We start from the raw sequence: 20,268 nt of genomic DNA on the forward strand, positions 1-20,268 counted from the left end.
TGGGACAGGGTCAACAGAAGTAGGCTACTTCGAGTAGAGGAGTCAAGAAGGAGGGGTCATAGATACAAGATTAAATGCAAGTAATCTACAACAAAGGTCAGGAGAAACTTCTTTACACAAAGTTGTACTGCTGTGGAAATCACTTCCGCGGTCAGTGATTAAGACAGAAACTACTTCCATGTTCAAGATTAGATTGGATAAATGGATGAAAGAAAAAGGAATGAAGGGATATGAAAACACGGTGAGAAATGTGATTAGGACTATTTGCTCGTGTCGAGGATAAATGCTGACATGGACCAATTTCCTGGGACTGACCTGTTTCCGTGTTTTAATTTCTCTATGTATTTCTATAAAATATTCTTCTCAAGCAAAACTGAAAAATAAAACAAATTAACTTGGCATTCATTTCACTGCTGTTTCTAGGATGTCACTGTTTGCAAAGCAATTAATTACGTGCTTTGAGATAAGGTGCAATATAAATGCATTATTTAAGAACATAAGAATTAGGAACAGGAGTAGGCCATCTAGCCCCTCGAGCCTGCTCTGCCATTAAATAAGATCATGGCTGATCTGGCCGTGGACTCGGCTCCACTTACCCGCCCTCTCCCCGTAACCCTTAATTCCCTTATTGGTTAAAAATCTATCTATCTGTGACTTGAATACATTCAATGAGCTAGCCTCAACTGCTTCCTTGGGCAGAGAATTCCACAGATTCACCACCCTCTGGGAGAAGAAATTCCTTCTCAACTCAGTTTTAAATTGGCTCCCCCGTATTTTGAGGCTGTGCCCCCTAGTTCTAGTCTCCCCTACCAGTGGAAACAACCTCCCTGCCTCTATCTTGTCTATCCCTTTCATTATTTTAAATGTTTCTATAAGATCACCCCTCATCCTTCTCAACTCCAACGAGTAAAGACCCAGTCTACTCAATCTATCATCATAAGGTAACCCTCTCATCTCCGGAATCAGCCAAGTGAATCGTCTCTGTACCCCCTCCAAAGCCAGTATATCCTTCCTTAAGTAAGGTGACCAAAACTGCACGCAGTACTCCAGGTGCGGCCTTACCAATACCCTATACAGTTGCAGTAGGACCTCCCTGCTTTTGTACTGCATCCCTCTCGCAATGAAGGCCAACATTCCATTCGCTTTCCTGATTACCTGCTGCACCTGCAAACTAACTTTTTGGGATTCATGCACAAGGACCCCCAGATCCCTCCTCAGCATGTTGTAATTTCTCTCCATTCAAATAATATTCCCTTTTACTGTTTTTTTTCCCCCAAGGTGGATGACCTCACACTTTCCGACATTGTATTCCATCTGCCAAACCTTAGCCCATTCGCTTAACCTCACCAATTCTCTTTGCAGCCTCTCTGTGTCCTCTACACAACCCGCTTTCCCACTAATCTTTGTGTCATCTGCAAATTTTGTTACACGACTCTGTCCCCTCTTCCAGGTCATCTATGTATATTGTAAACAGTTGTGGTCCCAGCACCGATCCCTGTGGCACACCACTAACCACCGATTTCCAACCCGAAAAGGACCCATTTATCCCCACTCTCTGCTTTCTGTTAGCCAGCCAATTCTCTATTCATGCTAATACATTTCCTCTGACTCCGCGTACCTCTATCTTCTGCAGTAACCTTTTGTGTGGCACCTTATCAAATGCCTTTTGGAAATCTAAATACACCACATCCATTGGTACACCTCTATCCACCATGCTCGTTATATCCTCAAAGAATTCTAGTAAATTAGTAAAACATGATTTCCCCTTCATGAATCCATGCTGTGTCTGCCTGATTGCACTATTCCTATCTAGATGTCCCACTATTTCTTCCTTAATGATAGTTTCAAGCATTTTCCCCACTACAGATGTTAAACTAACCGGCCTACAGTTACCTGCCTTTTATCTGCCCCCTTTTTTAAACAAAGGCGTTACATTAGCTGCTTTCCAATCCGCTGGTACCTCCCCAGAGTCCAGAGAATTTTGGTAGATTATAACAAATGCATCTGCTATAACTTCCGCCATCTCTTTTAATACCCTGGGATGCATTTCATCAGGACCAGGGGACTTGTCTACCTTGAGTCCCATTAGCCTGTCCAGCACTACCCCTCTAGTGATAGTGATTGTCTCAAGGTCCTCCCTTCCCACATTCCCGTGACCAGCAATTTTTGGCATGGTTTTTGTGTCTTCCACTGTGAAGACCGAAGCAAAATAATTGTTTAAGGTCTCCGCCATTTCCACATTTCCCAATTTTAAATCCCCCTTCTCATTTTCTAAGGGACCAACATTTACTTTAGTCACTCTTTTCCGTTTTATATATCTGCAAAAGCTTTTACTATGTTTTTGTGTTTTGCACAAGTTTACCTTTGAAATCTATATATCCTTTCTTTATTGCTTTTTTAGTCATTCTTTGCTGTTGTTTAAAATTTTACCAATCTTCTAGCTTCCCACTAATCTTGGCCACCTTATACACATTGGTCTTTGATTTGATACGCTCTTTTATTTCCTTGGTTATCCACGACCAGTTAGCCCTTCTCTTACCGCCTTTCTTTTTCACTGGAATATATTTTTGTTGCGCACTATGAAAGAGCTCCTTAAAAGTCCTCCACTGTTCCTCAATTGTGCCACCATTTAGTCTGTGTTTCTAGTCTACTTTAGCCAACTCTGCCCTCATCCCACTGTAGTCCCCTTTGTTTAAGCAGAGTACGCTCGTTTCTGACACAACTTCCTCACCCTCAATCTGTATTACAAATTCAACCATACTGTGATCACTCATTCCGAGAGGATCTTTTACTAGGAGATCATTTATTTTTCCTGTCTCATTACACAGAACCAGATCTAAGATAGCTTGCTCCCTTGTAGGTTCTGTTACATACTGTTCTAAGAAACAATCCCGTATGCATTCTATGAATTCCTCCTCCAGGCTACCCCGTGCGATTTAAGTTGACCAACCGATATGTAGGTTAAAATCCCGCATTACTGCCTTTCCTTTTTCACATGTATCCATTATTGCTTTGATTATTGCCCGCCCCACCGTGAAGTTATTATTTGGGGGCCTATAAACTACGCCCACCAGTGACTTTTTCCCCTTACTATCTCTAATCTCCACCCACGATTCAACATTTTGTTCATTGGAGCCAATATAGTCTCTCACACCTGCCCTGATATCATCCTTTATTAACAGAGCTACTCCACCTCCTTTCCCTTCTTGTCTATCTTTCCGAATCATCAGATACCCCTGTATGTTTAATTCCCAGTCTTGGCCACCCTGCAACCATGTTTCTGTAATGGCCACCAAATCATACCCATTTGTAATAATTTGTGCCGTCAACTCATTTACTTTATTTCGAATGTTGCATGCATTTAGGTCGAGTGTTTTAATCCTAGATTTAAACCATGATTTTTAGTTTTGACCCCTCCTGCAGCCCCTTTATATTCAGTGGCCCTTTTTGTTTTTTGCCTTGGGTTTCTCTGCCCTCCACTTTTACTCATCTCCTTTCTGTCTTTTGCTTTTGTCTCCTTTTTGTTTCCCTCTGTCTCCCTGCATTGGTTCCCATCCCCCTGCCATATTAGTTTAACTCCTCCCCAACAGCACTAGCAAACACTCCCCCTTGGACATTGGTTCCGGTCCTGCCCAGGTGCAGACCATCCGGTTTGTACTGGTCCCACCTCCCCCAGAACCTGTTCCAATGCCCCAGGAATTTGAATCCCTCCCTGCTGCACCACTGCTCAAGCCACGTATTCACTGCGCTATCCTGCGATTCCTACTCTGACTAGCATGTGGCACTGGTAGCAATCCCGAGATTACTACTTTTGAGGTCCTACTTTTAATTTAGCTCCTTAAATTCGTCTCGTAGGACCTCATCCCTTTTTTTTACCTCTGTCATTGGTACCAATGTGCACCACGATAACTGGCTGTTCTCCCTCCCTTTTTAGAATGTCCTGCACTCGCTCCGAGACATCCTTGACCCTTGCACCAGGGAGGCAACATACCATCCTGGAGTATCGGTTGCAGCCGCAGAAACGCCCATCTATTCCCCTTACAATTGAATCCCCTATCACTATCGCTCTCCCACTCTTTTTCCTGCCCTCCTGTGCAACAGAGCCAGCCACGGTGCCATGAACTTGGCTGCTGCTGCCCTCCCCTGATGAGTCATCCCCCTCAACAGTACTCAAAGCAGTGTATCTGTTTTGCAGGGGGATGACCGCAGGGGACCCCTGCACTACCTTCCTTGCACTGCTCTTCCTGCTGGTCTTCCATTCCCTAGCTGGCTGTGGACCCTTCACCTGCGGTAAGACCAACTCGCTACACGTGCTACTCACGTCATTCTCAGCATCATGGATGCTCCATTTGTGTGCAATGGAATTACAATAGAGTGCAATTCAAGGAACTATAATCAGGGCAGATGGCTCATGAATTTAAGACATTGAACTTATAATTGAATTAGATACAAAGGTTGTGCACCATCTCCATGAACTCACCATATCAGACAAACAATATGGGCATTAGATTTTAAGAGATTTTACTGCTATTATGATTAGAAGTTAATAACTTAAAAATATAGCTCTAATCTAAAATCATCCTGGATTGTCTGGCAATTGTAAAATTATGTGAGGATGGGCAAGTTTAGCTTTAATTAAAATGTTATTCAAACCAATTGTCCAGCAACTCCATTCAAATTGTTCCTGGAATATACAATTTATGTTTAAAAAAAAATCATCATCTTCCATAACACATTAGAATTTGTTGAAATCATATGTAGATACTAGGAGTCCAGCTCATCATAAAGCATGGAAGGTGGTTTGTTATGCCTTGAAATGAAAGTTCTAAAAATGTTGAATTTGGTTCTGTTGAACGATTCTGTTGAATGTATCAATTGAAATCATCATATAACTGATTGAGGTCAAGTCATGCCTCCATTACATATTCTAATGTGAATATACATCATCCTTGTAATGTGGCCAAAACTTTATTTAAATGGTGCAATTTTTTCCAGCCACATCTGTGCATTTCGAGTACATGTAGTTTGCAGAAATTCCCAGGATGCACAGGTTTCTCTGTGTTAATCCCTGAGGGGGATCTGAGAGTTTATTTGCTTTTTTCAAAACACATTTAAACTGGAGATTGAATTCTCAAAGCTTTTATTCAGACATCTTTAATATTTAAAATATTAACTGCTCTTTTTTCATTCTAAAATGCTTACATTTTCTTTCTCAAACTAAACCTGTGCACTCTTCTGTTGATGTGTAAAAAGCATCAAGAATGGATTTTTCTTAAATGTTGAAAAGGATTTCAGTTTGTTCCCCCCTCCCCAGAGATTGAAATGATTGAATTGTTACACTTCTCCTTACATGTTGCTGTTTTGTTACTCATGGAAAGCCCATCCCCCCTTCATTTTGGTTCCAAATTTAGTTTAAAAATCTTTCTTTTGAAAAGGTCAGCCAATCATTTTGCAAGGTTAAAGGTAAATTCTTTTCTGGGTGAAAGCACTGTAAATAATTAACTTGTGACTGTTTCTGGAAGTAGATGTTTCTTTCAAGACTCTAAGTCACCGAGCACACCAATATGCTCGATTAAGGGAGGAATTTAAAAGCACGCATCAGTTCACAATGGAGAAAGGAGTGAGGGAGGTACATGATGGGCCAAAAGGGGAAGGGGCTGAGAGGCAGTAACACTATGAGTTAGGGAGTCTGACAAGGACAGGTCATATTCACCTGAATCTTCTCCCTCTTAAGATGCCAGAATCACCTAATATTGACAAACCCTTGTCCAACAATCATTCTGGATCCAAGAACTGTACTCCTTGCACAACATACCTTTTTAAAAAGATTAAGTATGACATTTTAAAAATATTTGTTCATGTAATGTGGGCGTCGCTGGCAAGTGCAGCAATTATTGTCCATCCCTAATTGACATCTCAACTATGACGTTTGAGGTGATAGGTACTTCCTACACACAAGAACTTTTAATACAGTACTAACTAATCTTCAGTGGGGTTGCTCATGGATAGTTTGGCCCATGGCTGGGATATCTGGCTACTACTTAGCCTGTCTTTGTCGAGCCACTACGTTATGAGCTCTTTGAGGGAAATGATATAATTAGTAACTGCATCTAAACTTTCGTGGTCAGGCACAGGACTGCTTGTAAGGATCTGGCATCAGGGCAGAAATATTATGAAATGAATGCCTTTCTCTCTTTTTTTCAAAAAATTACATTTTGTACGTGTACCAAAGTATGATACTGTATTGGCTGGAGTGTGATGGATACATGCTAGACACAAGATATATAGTATGAGCAAAATGACATGCATTACATTAATACAACAAAAATCTGTGAAATTTAGTGTAAAAATAAATCAACATTGACTATTTATTGATATGTGCTCTGAAATAAGGTAGTTATTGAGATTGTAGTAATTCTTGTTTTTTCAGGATACAACCACCATAAGTAGAAAGCATCCTCTCTGCTCCACTAAATATTTATAGTAATTTGCAATATTAAAAAACAAATACAAAACAAGAATGCAAACAAATTAGACTGAAAAATGAAAGCTTTGAAACATTTTGCTTTTTTTTTTTGAAGTGGAAAATATGTTTGTGTCAATCTTTTGACTGTGCATAGCAACTAATTTAACCAAGTTGCATGCCACAGAAAAAAACTCAGCAAGTTTTGCCAGTTCATGTATAGTACAAGTGACAACTACAGGAATGTAAAATATCTATTTTCATTTCCCTTCTTGTTTTTAAAAATCTTTACAGATAGTGATTCACTTTTTAAGCTTAAATCGTTCAGAATAGACTGACCCCTCTCCGAAAAGCTCAAGATAGAAACACCAACACTATAGACTCCTTGAATTAATTTGTGGTCAAAATATCTAAAATGTACTTGAGAGCACAGTCAAGTGGTGACTGCAAATTCTGAGGCTTGAAAGATTAACTCCTTGAGGGGATTATACATACACAATTTTATATGCACAGTACGAGCAATTTTAAAACAGGCAACGTTGTAAAAACAATTAAATACTGTTACAGTACTTTGTATAGAAATTACTATTTGAACTATAAAGCTTTATTTCTAACTAATTATAAATGAGAACTTTGTACAGAAATGCAAGATTGATATGTCAAACAACATATATATCTTTAGAAATCTAAAGAATAGCTGGCATCAAATGGCACTATTAAGAACGTAGAGCTGCTCGAGCCTTGTCAAGAATATCTTTCCTCATTTTTGGATAATTGGGATGGGCTCCTAATACCTGTTGATGGAAAACAAAACAACTTATCAGTTTGAATATTAAATATCTACACTATGTTAAAATTATTGAATCTTCCTTAGTCATGACTATTTCTGGTTGTCATGGCTTGGTAACACTATTATATAACACCTACAGCTACACCTAATGTGCAACAGTAATGCATGCTTCTATTTTTAAATAGGCAATAGTGTAACTATAACATTTGCTTCCATTATTTCTAATAAGCAATGCTAACCTCCTGCTATTTACTCTTCCCATTACTCGTGACACTAACGAGTCACTCATGTCAATCTGCCGTTTAATTTTTCTTATTCCCAAGTCAGAAAGGTTATATTTTAAATTAATTTTATATTAAATTTTTATAACATTTCTTTCCTTCCTGATGTTTACCTCTTTCATTTCTCTGTCTCTTCCCCTGCTCCCACAAGCAGCTGCATTTTCCCCAAAGTCTGCAGTCCCACTCAGCAGAAATATTGCTGCAATGTGATCTATTCTATTTATTTTTCATTCCCAGCACTGAGGAATCCTTACTTCTACCCAATCATTGACAGGTGCTGATCACCATCACGGCCCTGTTCTTCAGGCCTCAATGCTTTACTCCACATTGGGGAATTCCTGCTGCCTCCCAATCTATCATTTGGTCCTGCTCAACACCCAGTCCAGCTCTTATGACCCTGATCCTCTGGGCTCAGTTTAGTTGAAACTCCGTTACTGCACAACCTACTCCCACTTTTGCTCTTTGAAAACCAATGGCCCCTATTTTAGTGCTTATAAATTACATTTCTAGAACTGGCAAGATGGAAGTACAATTCTAGGCATTAATGTATTTATTTTAAGATCCAGGCAACATATTTATAAAAGGCCAGTAATGGTAAAGCAAATTTATAGCCAGGAAAGGTAAGAAGACAGTATTAATTCACTGGTGCCCACTGCTCTATGAATTTATGAATTCAAGTGTGACTGCTGCTCCATTAATTTATTGATTTATTGGTGTAGCCATTGCTCCATTGAGATATTAATTCTTTGGTATACATTGGCGTCTCTGCTGTTCTATGAATTTATTGGTTCACTGTGTTTTTCTATCAATTTATTAATGCAGTGTGCCCACTGCTCTATGAATTTATTGATTCAATGTTGCTGAAGGCTCCATTAATTTACTGATATTTTTGGGTGTACCCCTTATTGATTTTCTTGTATGACCACTACCCCATTAACAAATAAATGCACCAGTACCTGCTACTTCATATATTTAATTTGTTAGTATGCCTGTTAATCTATGACTTCATTAATTCACTGATGCCTACTGCTCCATTCATTATTTATTTGTTGCTGCACTTGCTGCTCTATTCATTCATTTGTTGATGTAACCTCTGATTGATAAATTTACTAATTCACTGCTGCTCGCACCTCTTTTTTCACTGGTGACCTGTGCTGAATTACGGGGTATGGTAGCATAGTAGTTAAGTTATGGGACTAGTAATCCAGAGGCCTGGACTAATGATGCAGAGGCAGGAGTTCAAATTCCACCACAGCAGCTGGGGAATTTAAATTCGGTTAATTCAATAAATCTGAAATTTTAAAAAGCTAGCATCAGGAATGGTAACCATGAAACTACTGGATTATCGTAAAAATCCATCTAGTTCATGGATGCCCTTTAGGGAAGAAAATCTGCCATCCTTACCTGGTCTGGCCTATATGTGACTCCAATGGCCTGCTATGGCCTACTCCTGCTCCTATTTCTTATGTTCAATTTGGTTGACTCTTAACTTCCCTATGAAATGGCCTAGCAAGCCACTCAGTTCTACCAAACCTCTACAAAGAAGCATATTATGGGAGTACCTTCACCACACAGACTCACCACCACCTTCTCAAGGGCAATTAGGGGTGGTCAATAAATGCTTGGTCTTGCCACATCCCACATACGAATAAAACAAAATTGATTGCCCACTGCTTGTCTTAGTTTACCAATTGTCTGATGCCCAACACTTTATGAACTTATTAAGTGGTACTTACTGCCCCATTATTTTATTAATTCAGTAGTGCCTACTTACCTGCAATGCTCATCTGTATCCTTGCATTCTAAGTTGTAATACTTAATTGTATGGAGTCACAAAAACAATTTTATTCTAATTTAAATTCTCAGAAAACTGCTTTATTTATTTAATTTCCATGTTATTGAAGAGCAGCTTGTGCATCACCTACTGTTTCGGGGTATATCATTATTACATTATTTAGGAACAGCAACATAAAATGTTTCAAGACTATACAGGCCCAAACTTGTCATTTAAACAAACTGCTCAAAAACTTTATAGTAATCCTTATCTCCAAGGAAAGTACAAGTTATGATAATTACACACTTGTCTAGCTAATACAAAGTTAACTGTCTCATGGAACTGAAAATACTAGGGAATACTGTCCAATAGATATGGAACATATTACATACATTTTACACATAATTAAAGAGATATCATATTAATATTTTATAATACTTCTATGCTTTAGTATCATACTTTACAGCTCAAAGGTGTGAGTACAAGGCATATTTATTTAAAATGAGATGTTCAAATCACCAGCATTTCAGCGAGACAAAAACTTAAATCTGCGATGTAATGATTTTTCTTTGTGTAATCTTTCACCAACTAGTCACTGAGCTGCAATGAATTAAAAAATGAAGTCTAAAATCACTTGCAGAAAAATTGTTTTAGCATATGGATAATGTGGTAAATATCCGTTAAATTTTCTTGTAAAATTTCAAAAGAATGGTAAATCTGCACAAATGTTCTAAGCTAAGATGATACCTCTACTGAATGTTATAAATTATGGTTCAAGTCTGCTGATGCTAATTCTCAGGTAATAGTGAAAACTAATTTTTATGTTGTGTTTCTTCTTGAGACGGTCTATACTGTTTTAATCTGAAAGTATAAAATAGAGAGAGCGAGAATGAGTCTACAATATGTATAGTACTCTGAAGCTAAAGAATCACTATAATTGAATCCTAATGCGTGCCTACATTTCACATTTTTCTAACTCTTAGTAAGAGAATGAATGCTAGCAGACACCAAGTCTCAAACATTTCTACAGAATTCCTTGGTGCATCACAGATGTATGGTGAAAAAGAACAACTGGAATGCACTGATGTCCAAGTCCTTCAAGTGCAAAAGTCTATCAGTTTGGAACATAACTTTACATTGCATTTAAACTTACAACAGGAACTGCATCATTCTTAAAGGGATCGCTGTTTGGAAATGATATGTATTTATATCTGCACTGCTGTAATATAACAATAACATTCACTTTTTGAATTTTGTTCCTGATATTTACTCTGCCTTTTGACAGATTTAAAAATCTCAGTCTCAGATATCAGCTGTCATACTCTACCATTTGATTCTATAAAGGTACCTTTACTCTGTGTCTTATTAGGGGTGTAGCTATAAGAAATTCAAACCTTAATCTACTTCACTTTCAGTTCAGCTAAAAACAAAAATAAACAAAAATCTGCAGTTGTACAGGATCAAGTTGCATCTCAGATAAATATCAATGCTTTGCCTTCAATGCTTTGGAAGCAAATGATTTAGTTTTGCTTTACATTGCCATAAGGCAGAATAAATTGGCATACTAAATAGCATGGTATTGTAATGAATGTAGTTTACTTCAATAAAAGTCTGATAACTTGAGTCTCAGATGAAGAACCTAATAACTGAATAATAAGGAGTACAGTAGCATAGTGGTTATATAAATGGACTAGTAATCCAGAGACCTGAACTAATGATCTGGAGTTACACCAAATCCTCCCATGGTAGCTGGGGCATTTAAATTCAATTAATGAAATTAATCTGGAATAAAAAGTTAGCATCAGTATTGGTGACCATGAAACTGTCAAATTGTTGTAAAAACCCATCTGATTTACGAATGTCCTTTAGGGAAGGAAATCTGTCATCCTTACCCAGTCTGGCCTATATGTGACTCCAGACCCACAGCGATGTGGTTGGTTCTTAACTGCCCTCTGAAATGGCCTAGCAAGCCACACTGTATATCAGCACCTTCTCAAGGACAATTAGAGATGGGCAATAAATGCTGGCCTTTCCAGCGATGCCACATACCGTGAATGAATTAAAACATTTTTATTTGCTAGAAAGATTGCAAAGTGCTGCAGTGCAGCAGGACCTGGGGTACTTGTGCATGAAACACAAAAGGTTAGTGTTATATATGTAAACTTGTATTTACTCTGTATAGCCACCAGAGGGCTCATCCCCTGGAGTCCCAAGGGATCCCATAATCCCTTGGGAGCACAGGTATTTAAGGAGGCTTCACAGGTTGGAGAGGCACTCTGGTGACCTGAAATAATAGACTTTACTTTGAGCTAACAGTGTTCAGTCTGACTCTTTCTCCATACACAACAACTGGCGACGAGACAGAGATAACGAACCCAAAGATCAGAGAATAGTGGGCATCCTGGAGAAATTCTCGGAGGGAGATGATTAGGAACTTTTGTGAAGCACCTTGACCAATACTTTGTGGCCAACGAGCTAGATGGGGAAGAGAACACTGCCAAAGGAAGGGCGATCCTCCTCACCGTCTGTGGGGCACCAACGGATGGCCTCATGAAGAATCTGCTCACTTCAGCGAAACCCACGGAGAAATCCTATGACGATTTGTGCACACTGGTCCGAGAGCATTTGAATCCGAAGTAAAGCGTTTTGATGGCGAGGTACCGGTTCTACACCGACAAAAGGTCTAAAGGCCAGGAAGTGGCGAGTTATGTCGCCGAGTTAAGACGCCTTGCAGGACATTGCGAATTTGAAGGACATTTGAAGCACATGCTCAGAGACTTTTTCGTATTTGGCATTGGCCTCGAAACCATACTTCGCAAACTTTTGACTGCAGAGACCCCAACCTTGAGTAAGGCCATAGCGATAGCCCAGTGACACTATGAAGCAAATCTCTCAGCACACAAGTGTTGCTACAAGTACTGTCAACAAAGTGATGTTGTTTTCGAATCGTAACGTACAGGGCAGGTCATACATACCTGCAGCTACACGTCCGCAAATGTCTGAGTCCACCATCAAGGATGAAGAATGCAAGGCCATTAACACCTTGTTGGCAGTGCGGGGGTGATCATCAGAGAGTTGTTAACCTGTGGAATTCTCTGCCGCAGAGTGTTGTTGATGCCAGTTTGTTGGATATATTCAAGAGGGAGTTAGATATGGCCTTCAGGGCTAAAGGGATCAAGGGGTATGGAGAGAAAGCAGGAAAGGGGTACTGAGGTGATCTTTCTTATTGAATGGTGGTGCAGGCGTGAAGGCCCGAATGGCCTACTCCTGCACCTATTTTCTATGTTTTCTATGTTTCCATTCATGCCGATTCAAAGAGTATGTTTGCAACGGCTGTGGAACAATGGGACACCTCCAACGAGTGTGCAGACGAGCTGCAAAGCCTGTTGCACCGGCAAACTACCATGTTGCAGAGGAGGACAGATCCACGAAGGATCACGACGAACCAGAGCCTCAGATCGAGGGGGCAGAAGTACATGGGGTGCACATATTCACCACTATTTATCCCCCGATAATGCTGAATGTTGAATTAAATGGACTCCCGGTGTCAATGGAGCTGGACACATATGCGAGCCAGTCCATCATGGGTAAAAAGACTTTCGAAAGGTTGTGGTGCAACAAGGCCTCAAGGCTAGTCTTAACTCCAGTTCGCACGAAACTAAGAACTTACACGAGAGAACTGATTCCTGTAGTGCTACCGTAAAGTTCTCCTACGATGGAATGGTGCACATGCTACCACTCTGGGTTGTACCAGGCGATGGTCTCACGCTGCTCAGCAAGATACGCTGGAACTGGGACGACGTCCGAGCGCTATCGCCTGCTGATGACACTTCACATGCCCAGGTCTTAAACAAATTTCCTTCGCTGTTCGAACCAGGCATCGGGAAATGCCAACGAGCAAAAGTACAGATCCACCTAATTCCGGGGGCGCGACCCATCCATCACAAGGTGAGAGCAACTCCGTACATGATGAGAGAAAGGGTAGAGATCGAGTTAGACCAGCTGCAGAGAGGGCATCCTTTCCCCAATCGAGTTCAACGAGTGGGCCATTCCTATCGTCCCAGTCCTCAAGGGAGACGGCACCGTCAGAATCTGTGATGATGACAAGGTAACTATCAATCGTTTCTCCATGCAGGACCAATACCCACTACCAAAGACCGACGACCTCTTTGTAATGCTGGTGGGAGGAAAGACGTTCATGAAGCTGGAGCTGACTTCAGCCTAATGACACAGGAACTGGAGGAATCATCGAAGGCCCTCACCTGCATCAACACGCACAAAGGTCTTTTTTTTAATAACAGATGCCCGTTTGGAATCCGATTGGTAGTGGCGATATTCCAAAGTAACATGGAAAGCTCACTGAAGTCGGTCCCGCACATCGTGGTCTTCTAGGACGACATCTTGGTCACAGGTCAGAACACAGTCGAGCATCTGCAGAACCTGGAGGAGGTTCTTAGTTGACTCAACCGCGTGGGGCTCCGGTTAAAATGCTCGAAATGCGTTTTCCTGCACCTGAAGTGGAGTTCTTGGGAAGGAGGATTGCGGCGGACGGCATCAGGCCCAGCAACGCAAAGATGGAGCCAATCGAGAATGCACCGAGGCCACAGAACATGATGGAGCTGTGGTCATTTCTGGGACTCCTGAACTACTTTGGTAACTTCTTACCAGGTCTCAGCACACTGTTAGAACCACTGCATGTCTTGCTACGAAAAGGGGACAAATAGGTTTGGGGTAAAAGCCAAGAAAATTGTTATGCTCAAACAAATTGCTTGTGTTGTATGATCCATGTAAGTGTTTGGGACTAGCATGTGATGCGCCTGGGCAGGGCCGGAACCAATGTCCGAGGGGGAGTGTTTGCTAATGCTGTTGGGGAGGGGTTAAACTAATATGGCAGGGAGATGGGAACCTATGCAGGGAGACAGAGGGAAGTAGAATGAGGGTAGAAACAAAAGACAGAAAGAAGAAAAGTAAAAGTGGAGGACAGAGAAATCCAAGGCAAAAATCAAAAAGGGCCATATTACAGCAAAATCCTAAAGGGGCAAAGGGTGTTAAAAAAGACAAGTGCGAAGGCTCTGTGCCTCAATGCGAGGAGTATTCGGAATAAGGTGGACGAATTAACTGCGCAGATAGCAGTTAACGGATATAATGTAATTGGCATCACAAAGACATGGCTCCAGGGTGACCAAGGCTGGGAACTCAACATCCAGGGGTATTCAACATTTAGGAAGGATAGACAGAAAGGAAAAGGAGATGGGGTGGCGTTGCTGGTTAAAGAGGAAATTAATGCAATAGTAAGGAAGGACATTAGCTTGGATGATGTGGAATCTGTATGGGTGGAGCTACGGAATACCAAAGGGCAGAAAACGCTAGTGGGAGTTGTGTACAGACCACCAAACAGTACTAATGAGGATGGGGACAGCATCAAACAAGAAATTAGGGATGCGTGTAATAAAGGTACAGCAGTTATCATAGGCGACTTTAATCTACATAATGACTGGGCTAACCAAATTGGTAGCAATGCGGTGGAGAGGATTTCCTGGAGTGTATTCGGGATGGTTTTATCGACCAATATGTCAAGGAACCAACTAGAGGGCTGGCCATCCTTGACTGGGTGATGTGTAATAAGAAAGGACTAATTAACAATCTTGTTGTGCGAGGCCCCTTGGGGAAGAGTGAGCATAATATGGTAGAATTCTTTATTAAGATGGAGAGTGACACAGTTAATTCAGAGCCTAGGGGTCTCAACTTGGTGAAAGGTAACTTCGATGGTATGAGACGTGAATTGGCTAGAATAGAGTGGCGAGTGATACTTAAAGGGTTGACGGTAGATAGGCAATGGTAAATATTTAAAGATCACATGGATGAACTTCAACAATTGTACATCCCTGTCTGGAGTAAAAATAAAACGGGGAAGGTGGCTCAACCGAGGCTAACAAGGGAAATTAAGGATAGTGTTAAATCCAAGGATGTGGCATATAAATTGGCCAGAAAAAGCAGCAAACCTAAGGACTGGGAGAAGTTTGTAATACAGCAGAGGAGGACAAAGGGCTTAATTAGGAGGGGGAAAATAGAGTACGAGAGGAAGCTTGCTGGGAACATAAAAACTGACCGCAAAAGCTTCTATAGATATGTGAAGAAAAAAAGATTAGTGAAAACAAACGGAGGTCCCTTGCAGTCAGATTCAAGTGAATTTATAATGGGGAACAAAGAAATGGCGGACCAGTTAAACAAATACTTTGGTTCTGTCTTCACGAAGGAAGACACAAATAACCTTCCGGAAATACTAGGGGACTGAGGGTCTAGTGAGAAGGAGGAACTGAAGGATATCCTTATAAAGCGGGAAATTGTGTTCGGGAAATTGATGGGATTGAAGGCGGATAAATCCGCGGGACCCGATAGTCTGCATCCCAGAGTACTTAAGGAAGTGGCTCTAGAAATAGTGGATGCATTGGTGATCATTTTCCAACAGTCTTTCGATTCTGGATCAGTTTCTATGGACTAGAGGGTACCTAATGTAACACCACTGTTTAAAAAAGGAGGAAGGGAGAAAACGGGTAATTATAGCCCGACATCAGTAGTGGGGAAAATGTTGGAATCAATTATTAAAGATGAAATAGCAGCCATTTGGAAAGCAATGACAGGATCGGTCCAAGTCAGCATGAATTTATGAAAGGGAAATCATGCTTGACAAATCTTCTGGAATTTCTTGAGGATGTAACTAGCAGAGTGAACAAGGGAGAACCAGTGGATGTGGTGTATTTGGACTTTCAAAAGGCTTTTGACAAGGTCCCATACAAGAGATTGGTTTGCAAAATCAAAGCACATGGTATTGGGGGTAATGTACTGACGTGGATAGAGAACTGGTTGACAGACAGGAAGCAGAGAGTCGGGATAAATGGGTCCTTTTCAGAATGGCAAGCAGTGACTAATGGGGTGCCGCAGGGCTCAGTGCTGGGACCCCAGCTCTTTACAATATACATTAATGATTTAGATGAAGGAATTAAGTGTAATATCTCCAAGTTTGCAGATGACACTAAACTGGGTGGCGGTGAGAGCTGTGAGGAGGATGCTAAAAGGCTGCAGGGTGACTTGGACAGGTTAGGTGAGTGGGCAAATGCATGGCAGATGCAGTATAATGTGGATAAATGTGAGGTTATCCACTTTGGGGGCAAAAACAGGGATGCAGAATATTATCTGAATGGCGGCAGATTAGAAAAGGGGAGGTGCAGCGAAAGCTGGGTGTCATGGTTCATCAGTCATTGAAAGATGGCATGCAGGTACAGCAGGCGGTGAAGGAGGCAAATGGTATGTTGGCCTTCATAGCTAGGGGATTTGAGTATAGGAGCAGCGAGGTCTTACTGCAGTTGTACAGGGCCTTGGTGAGACCTCACCTGGAATATTGTGTTCAGTTTTGATGATCTAATCTGAGGAAGGACATTCTTGCTATTGAGGCAGTACAGCGAAGGTTCACCAGACTGATTCCCGGGATGGCAGGACTGACATATGAGAAAAGACTGGATCAACTGGGCCTTTATACACTAGAGTTTAGAAGGATGAGAGGGGATCTCATAGAAACTTATAAGATTTTGACGGGACTGGACAGGTTAGATGTGGGAAGAATGTTCCCGATAATGGGGAAATCCAGAACCAGGAGACAGTCTTAGGATAAGGTGTAGGTCATTTAAGACTGAGGAGAAACTTCTTCACTCAGAGAGTTGTTAACCTGCAGAATTCCCTACCGCAGACAGTTGTTGATGCCAGTTCATTGGATATATTCAAGAGGGAGTTAGATGTGGCCCTTACGGCTAAAGGGATCAAGGGGTATGGAGAGAAAGCAGGAAAGGGGTACTGAGGGAATGATTAGCCATGATCTTATTGAATGGTGGTGCAGGCTCGAAGGGCCGAATGGCCTACTCCTGCACCTATTTTCTATGTTTCTATATGGTGTTGGATGTTATTGCAACAAGCTAATGATTTCGGGAAACTTCAACCGGTTGCTTATGCATCCAGGAGTCTGTCGAAGGCTGAGAGAGCCCACAGCATGATTAAGAAAGACGCGTTAGCGTGTGTCTATGGGGTAAAGAAAATGCATTAATACCTGTTTGGGCTAAAATTCGAATTGGAAACTGACCATACGCCACTTATATCCCTGTTGTCCGAGAGTAAAGGGAGAAATACCAACCCCATTGGCCCGCATCCAGAGATGGGCGCTCACGTCTGCATACAACTAAGCCATCCGCCACAGACCAGGCACAGAAAACTGCGCCGATGCTCTCAGTAGGCTGCCATTGCCCACCACGGGGGTGGAAATGGCGCAGCACGCAGATCTAGCCAAGGTTATGGAAGAATTTGAGAGTGAGCAATCGCCCGTCACTGCCCGGCAGATCAAAACCTGGACAAGCCAGGACCCCTTATTATCTCGCGTCAAAAGCTGTGTGCTTCACGGGAGCTGGTCCAGTGTCCCAGTGGAAATGCAGGAAGAGATAAAGCCGTTCCAGTGGCACAAAGATGAAATGTCTATACAGGCAGACTGCCTTCTGTTGGGCAATCGAGTAGTGGTCCCCAAGGGCAGAGACACCTTCATCAATGAACTCCACAGTACCCACACAGGCATCGTAATGATGAAAGCGATAGCCAGATCCCATGTGTGGTGGCCTGGTATCGATGCGGACTTAAGAGTCCTGCGTTCACAGATGCAATACATGCTCGCAGTTAAGCAATGTACCCAGGGAGGCACCGCTAAGTTTATGGTCTTGGCCCTCCAAACTGTGGTTTCGGGTACACGTCGACTATGCAGGCCCGTTCTTGGGTAAAATGTTCCTTGTGGTTGTAGACCTGTACTCCAAGTGGATTGAATGTGAGATAATGTCGGCTAGCATGTCCGCTGCCACTACTGAAAGCCTGCGGGCCATGTTTGCCACACACGGCCTACTCGATGTCCTGGTGAGTGACAATGGGCCATGTTTTACCAGTGCTGAGTTCAAAGAATTCATGACCCGTAACAGGATCAAACATGTCACATCTGCCCCATTTAAATCAGCGTCCAATGGTCAGGCAGAGAGAGCAGTGCAAACCATCAAGCAAGGCTTGAAGAGGGTAACTGAAGGCTCACTGCAGACTCGCCTATCCCGAGTCCTGCTTAGCTACTGCACGAGACCTCACTCACTCACTGGGATCCCACCTGCTGAACTGCTCATGAAAAGAGCACTTAAGACAAGGCTCTCGTTAGTTCACCCGGATCTACATGAACAGGTAGAGAGCAGGCGGCTTCAACAAAGTGCATACCATGATAGCGCAAGTGTGTCACGCGAGATTGAAATCAATGATCCTGTATTTGATTTAAATTATGGACAAGGTCCCAAGTGGCTTCCTGGCACTGTTGTGGCCAAAAAGGGGAGTAGGGTGTTTCGGGACAAACTTTCAAATGGACTCATTCACCGGAAACACTTGGGCCAAATTAAATTCCGATTCACGGACTATCCTGAGCAACCCACCTTGGACCCTACCTTTTTTGATCCCCCAACATACACACCAGTGGCAACCGGCACCACGGTTGACCATGAAGCAGAACCCATCGTCCACAGCAGCCCAGCAGGGCCCAACACACCAGGCAGCCCAGCAAGGCCAGCTGCACAGCAGCCCAGCGAGGGCCCAACAAATGATTCAACAACACCAGCTTTCACACCTAGACGATCAACAGGGCAAGAAGGGCCCCAGATCGACTCACATTGTAAATAGTTACACTATAGACTTTGCAGGTGGGGGGGCGGGGTTGTTATACATATAATCTTGTATTTACTCTGTACAGCCACCAGAGTCCCAAGGGATCCCATAATCCCTTGGGAGCACAGGGTATTAAGGAGGCTTTACAGGTTGGAGAGGCACTCTGGAGACCTGCGATAAAAGACTGAGGTCACATTTTACTTTGAGCTCAGTGTTCAGTCTGACTCTTTCTCCATACACAACAGTTAGTATGCAGGTACAGCAAGTGATCAGGAAGGCCAATGGAATCTTGGCCTTTATTGCAAAGGGGATGGAGTATAAAAGCAGAGATGTTTTGCTGCAGTTGTGCAGGGTATTGGTGAGGCCACACCTGGAATACTGCGTGCAGTTTTGGTTTCCATATTTACGAAAGGATATACTTGCTTTGGAGGCAGTTCAGAGAAGGTTCACAAGGTTGATTCTGGAGATGAGGGGGTTGACTTATGAGGAAAGGTTGAGTAGGTTGGGCCTCTCAGAAGAATGAGAGGTGATCTTATCGAAACGTATAAGATTATGAGGGGGCTTGACAAGGTGGATGTAGAGAGGATGTTTTCACCGATCGGAGAGACTAGAACTTGAGGGCATAATCTTAGAATAAGGGGCCGCCCATTTAAAACTGAGATGAGGAGAAATTTCTTCTCTCAGAGGGTTGTGGATCTGTGGAATTTGCTGCCTCAGAGAGCTGTGGAAGCTGAGACATTGAATAAATTTAAGACAGAAATAGACAGTTTCTTAAACAATAAGGGAATAAGGGGTTATGGAGAGCCGGCAGGGAAGTGGACCTGAGTCCATGATCGGATCAGCCATGATCGTATTGAATGGCGGAGCAGGCTCGAGGGGCCGTATGGCCTACTCCTGCTCCTTGTTCTTATGTTCTAACAGGTCTGATCGGTTATTTACAATAACAGATACTTTGTACAATGTAATGATGAAGAACAGGAACATTTTTTAGTCTGAATTGTATTTAGACAACATAAACTGTAGTAAGGGATGGATATTGAACTTCCGACTCCTAGATTGGCAATCCCATCCATGAAACTCATCTTGCAGGGAAGGGAAAAAAAGGTACTGCCTATCAGTCACCAGAGGACTATAAGTGGCCAATGTACTAACCAATTTCATAAAGGCAGCACAGCTAATCCAGGTAATCACAGGCCAGTTAGTTTATCATAACAAAAGATGAAAGCATTAAAAAATC

General features: G+C 42.1%; 1 protein-coding gene across 2 annotated transcripts in view; it reads right to left on the reverse strand.

Moving 5' to 3' along the window:
• Positions 1–4,955: 4,955 nt before the first annotated feature.
• Positions 4,956–20,268, reverse strand: part of ttc21b (tetratricopeptide repeat domain 21B) — a 181,668-nt gene continuing 166,355 nt past the window's right edge. Inside the window, exon 29 of one of the 2 annotated variants that reach the window (XM_070875514.1) lies at positions 4,956–7,257. In XM_070875514.1, coding sequence (XP_070731615.1) covers positions 7,180–7,257 — 78 coding nt within the window. In that variant the 3' untranslated portion in view covers positions 4,956–7,179. Of the gene's footprint in view, positions 7,258–10,074; positions 10,170–20,268 lie in introns of those variants that run through there. The other variant, XM_070875515.1, reaches the window with a different exon arrangement.

This window comes from Pristiophorus japonicus, chromosome 3 (assembly GCF_044704955.1).
Source record: "Pristiophorus japonicus isolate sPriJap1 chromosome 3, sPriJap1.hap1, whole genome shotgun sequence".
NCBI classification, from domain to species: domain Eukaryota; kingdom Metazoa; phylum Chordata; class Chondrichthyes; family Pristiophoridae; genus Pristiophorus; species Pristiophorus japonicus.